A 12,148-nucleotide genomic window follows, 5' to 3' on the forward strand; every position below is an offset into this window, starting at 1 on the left:
TCCATAGGAAACATAAAATGATATTTTAAAGATTGCCTTAGTTATATCTAAACATATTTTTAAATGAATACCATTAGCTGCTCAGTTATAATAGATATGAATAAATGTTCTAAATATTGAACTCAGTTTTATCAATCGTGTGTGACACGAAGTTGATTTTATTATCTTAAATGCAGCTTAGATTCACCCGGGCTTAATAAATGCATCTCCAAGATGCACGTTTTACTTTGGTGACAGAACTCCAATTCCCAGAATGCACCACGACTTCCAGTGACGTCCAGGGCTAAGATGAGGTGAAACGGTTATTTTCGGCTAACTACCTGGCTGTAAGAAGAGCTAGTGGCAGCTACACCTGGACCAACGCGGCGCTTTCCTCTCACAGAGAGTCAAGCTCATCACGAATCGCTGTCTCGCTGAGGGACCGACCGTCCACCTCACAGTGTTTATTGTGAGTTTATCGCCATGTTGTCATCCGTTCCCACCAGGCTGCTGACGCGAAGGTCGCGCAGCCTGTCACCGTGCGGTCGCGTGCTCCAGACCAGCGCCAGCGGAGCCGCAGGTCAAAGCCTCCGCGGCACACCGGCGGAGACCCCCCGCAGCCCCATCGTTTCCACGTCGCGGGTCTCCAGGAGGGGCATTTTGTCTGAAGAGACCGCTGTTACCAGCGTGAACCCATCGGTGCAGTACCACCACCTCGCCCCTAGATGGCTGTCAAACCTGGAGAATCGCCGCAGCTCCTGGGCGGCTCTGGCCAGCAGGGGGCGCCAAAACAACCAGTACTGGGAGGACGGCAGGCAGGCCGGTGGGCGCGAGAGCCGCGGTGCAGGTGGGGGCGCCGGCCGTGCAGGACTGGCCTCAGCCGGTGTGCTGTCAGCCGCAGCGGTGGCCTTTTGCCTGAGGAGAGACTCAGATAACAAAGGTACAAAATGGAGGATAAAAATACTGTTGAAATAATTGGCTGCAGTAAGTTATTATAACCACGGTTTTCTGCTGTGTACTAATGCCATTATTGTGTTTATTTAATGACAAGGTGATGCTCTGCTGGAGGCAGCGAGAACCAACAATGCACAGGATGTATCCAGGTACAACACAAGTTTACACACAAACACTTTATCATTCCGCCTTAATAAATATTTGCCATTATTATAGCTATTAGTTGCTAAAAAAAAAAAAGAAAAGAAAAAAAAACTCATTTGAAAACACTGGTGGTGTTTGCCAAATGGCTGTCTTTCTTAAATTGGTATTTTATAACACCCTTAATAAGTTTCCTAGTGACAGCATCATACAGGCATTGAAAACAATGGCCACACAAACTCTTGGGCGTTTCCTATAATTTATCATTTAACTATGAAAAAGTATTTGCACAAATTCAGCTGTTGATTAGAAAAATAATTTTGTTGTAAAATCTTTAAAATAGAATTAGAAACTACGACCGCTAGGCAATAATGACAAGTAATTATAGGCTATATCTACTATCTATGTCATTTGTTCAAAATTTTAATCATTCATGCCTTTTGTTCAGCACTTTGGTAGGTGCCTGCAGTTTTTAAAGCTTTTTTAAATAAAGCTGGCTTGGCTATAACTTTGTGAAGCTCACAATAGTACCAGGTCAGTAGTCATGTCTCCGTTTTAGGCAGCAGTTGAGATTTATAATGTCGCCTCAAATCTAAATCTCTAACCTTGTTTAAACATGTCTGATTTCTCTCATTACTCTTGAACATGAAGATCAACGATGTTGTGTTCTTCACCCTATTTTATTTGCTTTTAGTTCCATGATCTTTTAAGATTGTTCAGGCGACATCTCCTCTCACTGCTGTGCCGTGTTCCTTCTTAACACCGGTCCATCTCATTTCTTCTGAATCGTTTGAATTATGGAAAATTCCTGGTGATCTGATCTTCCCCAGCTGAAAGAGCAAAGGAATTGAACTTTCTTTCGTTGTTGTTCTTCTTCTACATAGCTTTCTTGGAAACCTGTGTTTGCGTTCTGGATACATCCAACCCGTCATTACATTCTTTCTTTTTTTGCCACTTTTATCTTCTGTATTAATACATATGTTCCTTTTATTATCACTTATTTGGAAAATTGTAATTAACGGGACATTATTGCTTCATAACAATGTCCATGGCTTCGTAAGGAATATGAATGCACACATTTAATTTCCTTTTTGTGGAATCTGAGCACGCTCATCAGACAATGCAGTAGAACGCGTTCGCCACTCTTCAGCCTCTGTGGTCACAAAATCAAAGGCTGTGTGGACAGTTTCCAGAACAGTCAGGGTCATCCGCTGTTGTGAAAGCCCTTCCGTCCCTCTCCTGCAGTTGCAGATGTGTCATAAACCAGCGGGTGGCAGAGTTGGACCATCTGGGTCTGCAGGACATTTTCTACAAACTTTAGGATTGTTTCCCTCTCTGTGGAAAAGGGCGTGTTGTACCGCATGTTTTTTATGTCAGCCATCATCATGAGAACATTTTGGTGGCCCTTAGTCGGAATCCCTCTTGCTGAAAGGTTTTATTGCTGGAAATAACTCTGAAATACTTACTGTTATCGCATATATGCCAAGAAGAAGAGTTAATGCATACTATTGCTATCAACATTAGTCATATTGCCTGTCATTTACCCAGTTATGTACGATATTCATATCAGCACACGGTTTATAATTGTTGCAGAGCTGACTGTGTGTCCCCGGGTGGGCCTCTGAATGCAGATGTATAGGTGTGCGCATATGTGCGTCTCCACTTTTCAGGCTTGGGTTACCTTTCCACATGTGGCAGATGGTGTAGGTGAGAGTGCAGGGAGTCAGCCATTCAACAGGTCACAGATGTGTTAAGTGCTCCGGTTGAGTTATCAGGAGTGGCAGAGTGTCAGGGCGTGTCTGCTGGGAGGCGCTCCGCGAAGGGGAGCTCTGCTTTTTGAGAGGGCCTTACAAAATCCACCACTGCATAACCGTTTGTTGCTTAAAATACGTTTTAATTGCAATTTTTGTAATGAGCAACATGATTCAAATTCATCCATCCATGCATCCTCTGGTTATCAACTGTGATATAATTAATTCATTTCAATTAAATTTTATTTATATAGCGCCAAATCATGAAACGTGTCATCTCAAGGCACTTTTCAAAGTCAAATTCAATCATATTATACAGATTGGGTCAGATTATACAGATTGGTCAAAAACTTCCTTTATAAGGAAACCAGCTGATTGCATCAAAGTCCCGACAAGCAGCATTCACTCCTGAAGAAGCGTAGAGCCACATGGAGAGTCGTCTGCATTGTCCATGGCTTTGCTGCAATCCCTCATACCGAGCAAGCATGAAGTGACAGTGGAAAGAAAAACCACCCATTAACGGGAAGGAAAAACCTCCAGCAGAACCGGGCTCTGTATGAACGGTCATCTGCCTCGACCGACTGGGGTTAGAGAAGACAGAACAGAGACACAACAAGAGAGACGAAAAAGCACAGAAGCACACATTGATCTAGTAATTTGTTCTACATTAACTGGTAATAGTACACTTTTATGTGAGAATAGGCCTGATAACTCTGGAATTTGGACTTTTAATCTGATAATTAGGTAGAAACCCGTAGATTTCCTATATGTTTTGTGGTCATGCATTTATTTACCATGGCTGGTAGAGAGAGATGTAGAGTAATAGTAATACCAGCACAAAGAACATTTGGCTTCAAGATGCAGAACTATTCTAACGTAGATGCTGATCCGAATCTGTTTTCTTTTTGCCATCCTGCCCCCGCCTTTAACTTTTAAGAGGCGCCTGAGCTGAAAACAGCTGGTCCGCTCTGCACAGCCGACCTGCAGCTGCAGCGTCGAGCCATTAGACCTGTATCCCTAACCCTGCCACCTCATGCAGAACCGGCGGTGAAAACAGAGCCGGAGCGAGTCGGGGGCTGAGTGCAGACCAGAAGGAGGCCACCGTGTTGACTGTAAACACCGACGCTGCCTCTCTGACCGGCACGAGACGTGATAGAAGGATTCCTTACACGGTCACCTACAGGGGACAGTGGCTGCAGCACCCTGATGGTGCACCCTGAGGCAGAGCCACCCCCAAACACACACACCTGGCTGGGTCATAGACACACTAACTAGACAAAACTGCGTTAAGGCCTTCCAATACTCCAGCATTTGGCCAACTTTTATCCTTCCATCTGCACATTTTGCTTTTTTTTTTTGTTGTACTTCGGTACGTGTTGAAACAAGAAGAGTTTGTGTTGTGTTTTGCTGAGTCTGCTGCCTTTTACCATCTTCTGTGAGTGTTGATGTGACAGTAAAATGAAGCTGTTTCCTTCTTTTCGCCCCCCCTTCAGGCTAATAAAAGAAGGCGTGGATCCAAATCACCGGCACCGCCTGGGATGGACGGCCCTCATGGTGGCCGCCATGAACCGGCAGCACAGGTCGGTGTCCGTTTCTGCCGTCTTCACCTCCCGAACAGCTTCTTGTGTTTTAAACTTGTGACACGCCCGCCCTCGTTTGTGCATGTAAGAGCGATGTGGTGGTTTCTGTGCCGGACAGCTGCCAGCGAACATATGTCCTCCGTGTTCCTGCCGCAGCTCTTACTGTTACATTTTGAGAAGTGCAAAGTGCAACTTCCAGACTGACAGACGGCATTTTCCCCTTTCCCCCCCCCCCCCCCTCCACCCCCCCACTTTAACCCGCTCCCCCAATAATTAAATTAGCCTCCTGGCCCACAGAAGACACATAACACAGAGAGAGAGGGGCCGAGGTTAAGACTGGGCCAAATCCAATTTAACCAGGCTTTCTTTCTTTGCTCCATCAGGACTCTGAGGTCACTTTACTGGTTACAGGGTCTCCATGAGAGAGAGGCATTATGGGAAATCTGACTATGGAAATAGCTGCAAAGGGACTTACTGTGATGGACAATAGGGAAGAAAATAGATGGAAAAATGAAATGTGTGTGTATGTATATATATATATATATATATATATATATATATATATATATATATATATATATATATATATATATATATATATATATATATATATATATATATATATATATATATATATATATAATATGAATTGCCGGCCGAAACAAGTTTTGTGCGGAGCGGGCGGAGCTGGGGTCTGCATCGACGCCGTCGGTGAAGTCGCTTCTCGCTTCAAAGTATCCATGTGTTTTGCCTGTTTTTTCCCTGCCATTCACTATATGCACGCGTGAAAGCAACAACAAAAAAACGCGTGTTAACGTCAAATAAACATGCAAGCATATCGAGTTAGCAAGCATTTCAGTTTAAAGTTCTTCCACCAACGAATATGACAGAAACAAGTTAGTTGTAACCACTGCCAAGTTAAGCTTTCTTATCACCGGAGCACCTTGAGCTTAACATATCACTTAAATGCCAAACACACTGTAGACATCGCCAAACAATTCAGTGACTCAGAGAAGCTAACCAATGTAATGGCGAAGTGGATAATTAGCTACTGTAGACCTTTTTTTGTGCTTCATACTTTGGTATTGAACATAAAATGGTAATGCTGCTCCCTGCTGTTACCTCAGAAATTGCCTGTTTTTGGTAGATTTTTTCCCCATAAAGAGAATTTCCTGTCAGTGGCAATAAGCTTTAATTTATTATTATTGCTATTTTTTGTTTTACATGTGCTACAAATGTTACAACACTTTTGTTCATATGGCAGCAGAACATTAAAATAAAAGTGGTCTTTACACTACTTTTGAATTCATTCATGGAGTTCGTGCATACAATGCGATTAATCAGGTAAACTATGCGATTAATCGCAATTAAAGATTTTAATCGTTGCCCAGCCCTAATATATATATATATATATATATATATATATATATATATATATATATATATATATATATATATATATATATATATATATATATATATATATATATATATATGTCTTCACACATTGTCTTGTAAGGACTTTATATAAAGGTATTTCTAATTGAATAGTAATTATTGGTATCTGCTAATTTCCCATCCCGTCCTCCGTTCAGGCACTGGTCCAGCCATCCATGGGTCAGTCCATCGGCCATCCATCCACCCAGCCATTTTTTTTGTCCGTCCATTTATCAGCTTAATTGTCCGCTGACCAACCATCCATCCATCCGTCCGTCCGTTCATCAGTTTGTACTTCGTCCCTCCATCCACCCAACCACCTGCTCTTGATTCTAGAAAGCACAGACAAGAGTTTTGCGGTGAAAAATACGCCGGGAAGCTGGATTTAGATCTCCTGCGCCGGCTGATTGTCTCCGGATAACGTATTGATCGCGCGTCACTTTGTGTTTAATGACACGTCGCTTGGTGTGTCAAATGTTTTTGGATACAAATTTGATTGTTTGTGTGTCTGCTCCCGTTGTCTGTGTGTGTCACAGCAGCGTGTGCGTGCGTGTGTGTGTGTGTTTGTGTTATGAGTGCTATAACTCAGCAAGACAGACACTCCTCTGTGTTTAATCCAGTCCTCCAACCCCCCAGTGTGCCGTCACCGCTGCAGGGAAGACAGAACATTGGTCCTTACGCATCACTCATATCGAACACACAAACGCACGCTCTGCGCGCACACTCCCATAACACAGCGAGGAAACAAGGGGAGGTTATACCAAATATCTTACAGGCCAACTGCCTATTACTCAGCCACACACAACTTTATTTGCAGCTGTTAAGTGAAAACGCTGGCAACATTAGTCATGAGCAAGGCCTGGCCTGTAGCTAGGGTGTCACTTTGGATCTCATTCTTGAGGTACTCCGTTCCTCACCTCCAGTGTTGTCGGAGGTTTTTTTTTTGTTTTTGTTGTTGTTTGTTTTCTGGACCAGAAGTGGTATTTGTAATCTGAAGATGTGCAGGATTTCATCACTAAACTATCCGAGTTAAAACCGCGGAGAGGCGGCCGTGCTTACATCCAGGGGTTTAGGCGTGGCTCTGGGAAGGAGTCACGGTGGCGTTAAGGGTAAGACGTCGGCTGTGTGTGTTTGCTTAGCTTTGATGTAGGGCTAAATCGGGGAGGCGTATGGCCTGAACCTCTGTTTGCACTCTTTAACACACAATGCACATCTCCATCGCTCTTTCTGTCCCTCCGTCCCTCCCTCGCCGCATTCACGTGCACAATGAGGGCTTAGCCAAGTGTAACGCCCGCTGACCACCCCGAGCCGCCGGCCGAGTGACGGGACTGGAACGAAGGAGGAGCAGAGGAATGGGCAGATGTGAGCAGAGAGGGAGGTGAAGAGGGGATTATGGGTTTGGGCCCGGGATTACCTGCTAACACGCTACGTTTTGGCCGCGGTAAAACAAATTATTGGTAAATTGTCAGGCTTTGTCGCATATGCCATTAATGGAATGTCTTTCCACGTACCAGCGTCTTATTTTTAATGCCGCAAAAGAAGGCTAATTAAAGAGTTATGACCTTAAAATGGTTTTTAGTGTCATATTCGGCCAATAGTGCTTTTAAAATAGTTTATGTACCGTATTTTCCGGACTATAAGTCGCTTCGGAGTACAAGTCGCACAAGCCATAAAATGCATAATAAAGAAGGAAAAAACATACATAAGTCGCGCTGGAGTATAAGTCGCATTTTTGGGGGAAATTTATTTGATAATATACAACATCAATAACAGACATGTCATCTTGAAAGGCAATTTTAAATAAAAATAGAACGGAGGCAACAACAGGCTGAATAATTGTACGGTTAGCTTACGCTACATGACACAACTGAGAACGTGCCTGGTATGTTAACATAACATATTAAAAGCTATTCGAATAACTATAGCATAAATAACATGTGAAGAAGTTAACCAAAGCGTCTGTGTCACTCCAAATAACTAAAATCCAGTGAAATCTTCATCCTCTGTGTCACTTTCAAATCACTTTGTTAACTCCGGAGGTAGAAGATGCGGCACTTCCGCTTCTACGTCGCTTACGTCTGATTCAACACAGGCCTAGAGCGCCCTCTTGTGGTTTAGTGTGAAAATAACAGGTGTAATGATATACCGGTAAAAATGTGTAATAATTTCACACATAAGTCGCTCCAGAGTATAAGTCGCACCCCCGGCCAAACTATGAAAAAAACTGCGACTTATAGTCCGGAAAATACGGTAATTGTCAAAAGGTAATTACTGCTCAGCTCGTTTTAAAACAAAAGTTACAGATGTTACAACGTTTAAAGCAGGCGTTACATGTTCTGCCTATAACTTTCAGATAAACACACCCGAGCCTACATAATACCGTATTTTCACATGGGTTTTATTGTTTTTGCTGAAATTGAGCAACAGATGGTCATCAAGTGCAGAGAAACCTTTTACTCTGCCTTGTCCCTGACCCCAGGTGCGAATGGACTGAGGGCGGGGTCAAGTGAGGTCCGGCGTCTGGTCCAGGTGGTTTGAGGAGCATGGATGGTCGGTTCAGCTCGGGTGTCTTGTTTTACAACAAGGGAGGCGGAAGTCTTTGTTTCCTGTCTTCCTCCGGGGCCAGATAGGAACCGAGCCCCGGCCCCGTGTCTGCATGCCTGGTGCTAACGCAGGGAGAGGATGTAGAGAGCACTACAGGGTGGACCTTTTTATTTTTTTTAGGTCGTAGCACTGGTGCTGCTGAGCTTGAGAGAAGTTGGATCCCAGACATATGTTTTCTGTTCTAATCTTTTAAAACCGAATGTAAATGATTTAAGCGCCCTGACAAAGTGTGCCAGTGCTGTTCTTCCATCATTTAACGTAGAGGGTCTCCGCTAACGAGCGCAGGAGCAAGGGGCCAGAGCAAGAAGGGTTTCAGTCAAGTTCAGGAAGTTCTAAGGTATAAGAATACTCAATAATAAGCATAGAGATGATTTTGTAAATCCCAAAGAATGGTATATGCTGCCCACACGCCTCCAGGTCTGAGCAATATGGCTCCTTGGTGAGACGTCTGCTTAGTTTTAGGGAGGACTTGTAGCTAAATTTCAAGCTGTAATCCACCAGCTTGCCAGTAGTTCCAGGAAAGGAGAGTTAGAGGCAATACGGTTTGTGAACATTTAACACCAGCAATGCTATAGCTGTGAGCCAAGCAGTGGGAGAGAATTATAAACTCTCCTTCCTTTCCTTAAAGCAGAGCGGTGACATCTCCATGGGGTCCATTTTTAATGGTCCAAAGCCATCCCGCCAAAGCCAATTAGAGTGATATATTTAATCAGAAGTACAATAAATAAAGCTGGCATTTAATGCCTGAAATTAGACTTTTTGCTTGTTTAATTTGCCATTGTATTTTATAACTCCAGTCGAGACAGCCATTAGTTTTGGCATTCTTTGACTGGAGGATGAGATAAATCTGCCATCCATTAACGTCAGCATCATTTGGCTGCTGGGTACCGTTGGACACTCAGACTGGTTGTTTAACTCTGTTTACTGAAAAAATAAATTAGTAGAGATGATGTTACCGGCTGCTTGGCTGTCTTCAGCTCCTTAAACCTTGGCTTTCCGATTGGATGATGCACGTCTTAACCAGCTCACACTCCTTAAAGATGGCCGTGCCCCCATTGATCATGACCAAGGAATGTTGGCTCGTGCGATTTGTTCATCCTTCAACCCGATTAGGTGCAGTTTTGGTGTTTATCTCTCTCCTGTGAGCTTCTTTGTTGTCTTATCTACGCTCCACCACTGTCCATCGTAAGATCTTCGTAAGTTTTCTTTTCTTTTCTTTTTTTTTAAGTCTAATTGAAGTCTGAAGTCTGGCGCCCTAACTCCAGATCCAGTCTCTGTTTTTTAACTTTCTCTGTTAAGTTGCAGCCAGCTTAGCACTGAGATTTTTGGAGGCAAGTTAAGTTAATTTAGCCTGAATCGATTACTAGTGTTCGGTTGGAGAGACGGAGAAGATCAGCGTTGTGCAGTAGCCAACATGAGCAGATTGTTTTACGTTCCTGTGGCGCTCCATAATCCACCAACAAGGGTGTAAATCACCAGCTTTATCACGAGACAATTTTATACCCGTTTGTTGGTTTGACGGTGCGATGTTTGCCGATGTCACAAAATCTGTTATGATACGATTTCCATTAAATTGAAGTCTGTGGACGACACTGTCATGTTATTTACGTTGATATCAACTCACAAACAACCCAAACATGATTTGATTATTTTATTTTTGAGCTCTTATGGGTATCAGGCATTTAAATCAAAAGCGCCATTCTTTTAATTTAAAAAAATTAATAATAATTATAAAAATAGAACACATGAAGTCTGATACGTTGTGAATTTTAAAATGAAGGTGTATCTTAAAAATGACAATATGTATCATTATATATATATATATATATATATATATATATATATATATATATATATATATATATATATATATATGGATAGATGTATTGTTACAGCCTGACTTCCTTTCACTTTTCATTACACGTAATAAAACTAGAGCTTAGACCAGGAGTCCAAGTCATGTTTTAAGTCTTTAAGTCAAAGCTGAACTTTTTGTTTAAATTGTTGCATCTTAAGTCTCTAACTTGAGTTGCCATCTATGCTGTCCACAAAGAAAAGCAGTCTATCCAAAGACATTGACCTTGACCGTACTGTTAGATCAAACATAAGGTTTAAAAGAATATTAAAGTTGGTAGACATTATTACTTTTGCACATATAATGTTCCGTCCCTTTAAAATTGGAGTTAAACCTAATTTACCTTTTCAGGTCTTTAGTTTGGCCTCAAATTACTGCTGTAGCTCCCGTCCTGACTGTCCTAAATAAACCTGGACACTCGATCGTCAGTTGATTAGTAAAACTATAAACTGCTTTTAAAAGCTCATTAGTTTTAGCTTTGTCCTGCTTAATTAAATCTCCTTCCCTTTTCTTCTTTATAGCATTGTTTTCCTCCTTTCATGCCCTCCTCCTCCTCATCCTGCTCTGGAGTTTTCCTCTCTTTATCCTCCCCGGTGTTTACCTTTCTTGTGCCATTAAACCTTTTCAGGCCAGCTCCTCTCTTCACACAGTCCTGCCCACCCTCGTGTGACCAAACCTAGTTTGAGATTGTGTGCGTGCACGAAAAGACGTCTTTGATGCGTTTGTAGAAGTGCTTGCAAGGGTGCGAGAGACGCCCTCTGTAGGTCATGGCCCCCTACCCCACCCCAAGCATCATTGATACAGTAACAAAAGGAGACCCCTGATAGTCCTTTTATAAGCCCCGAGCCAAGTCAGACACAAAGACCTGTCCAAAATGTTCACACCCTTATTGCCCCGCGTGATTCATATGTCCTTTTGTTATATATATGACAGAGGCCAGATCTGAATTTTAATAAAATATAAGAGGACATTTGGAAGCAGATAATGCTACAAATTGCATGTGTATTTAAAATGATTGTAAATAGGGCTGCTGCTATTGATTTTTTTTTTTTCAGTAATCAATATATTGTTTTTTTTGTATTTCGATTGATTTATTATTCTAAAAAGACATCCTCTTAGTAAAATAACGTGCCTCCAATAGACGAGTGTTTTTATTTGGTTGTAGTTTTGGATTGTAAATGCATCGTAAATGGCAAAAATGTAAAACAATAAAACAATACTTAATTTAATGCTCACCTATGACAATTTAATTATGGCCTTGAGTAGTATTTGGATAACAAAAGGTGCCTAATTAATTATTAGAGTTAATTATTTTAACAGAATCTGAACCAAGTGAAGCTTAAACTGCCACCTGAGGAGCTCTGGATGGAGCAAATATGCAGACAAGGGTTTTTCATTATATATATCTGAAATTTTATATATATATATATATATATATATATATATATATATATATATATAGTTGTTGTTTTTACAAATTTGGCTTAGTTACTGTTCTGTGTGGGTTGTCCTTTCAGCAAGTGCCATGTTTTAGAGTCTGTGTTCTCCAGTTAACAGTTAATTGATTACTAAATTATTTGACTAGCTGTAAACCAAACTTTTAATGCCATCATAACTAATAGTGGTGTAAAAAGTAGACTGTTTTGGTTGGATGAAGGTAATTCACATTTTAATAGGTTTAGACATGGGGGAGGGGGGAGACTGTTTTGGTTGGCATTTTATATAAAAGGAAATGAAACGATAAATAAGAATGCATTCACCTGGTGTTATGTCGGATGTGTTAAAAATGTTGCACAGTTAGGCGTTAGGGCCCTCTCCTATAAATTAATCTGCTCATTTTTCTTTAT

At 41.7% G+C, this 12,148-nt stretch overlaps 1 protein-coding gene across 1 annotated transcript in view; it reads left to right on the top strand.

Annotated features, from left to right (window-relative positions):
- Positions 1–254: 254 nt before the first annotated feature.
- clpb (caseinolytic mitochondrial matrix peptidase chaperone subunit B) overlaps positions 255–12,148 on the top strand; it is a 43,199-nt gene continuing 31,305 nt past the window's right edge. Inside the window, exons 1-3 of the mRNA XM_036149767.1 lie at positions 255–919; positions 1,031–1,082; positions 4,319–4,405. Of these exons, the coding sequence (XP_036005660.1) occupies positions 463–919; positions 1,031–1,082; positions 4,319–4,405 (596 nt within the window). The 5' untranslated portion in view covers positions 255–462. The remainder of the gene's footprint in view (positions 920–1,030; positions 1,083–4,318; positions 4,406–12,148) is intronic.

This window comes from Fundulus heteroclitus, chromosome 18 (assembly GCF_011125445.2).
Source record: "Fundulus heteroclitus isolate FHET01 chromosome 18, MU-UCD_Fhet_4.1, whole genome shotgun sequence".
NCBI classification, from domain to species: Eukaryota; Metazoa; Chordata; class Actinopteri; order Cyprinodontiformes; family Fundulidae; genus Fundulus; species Fundulus heteroclitus.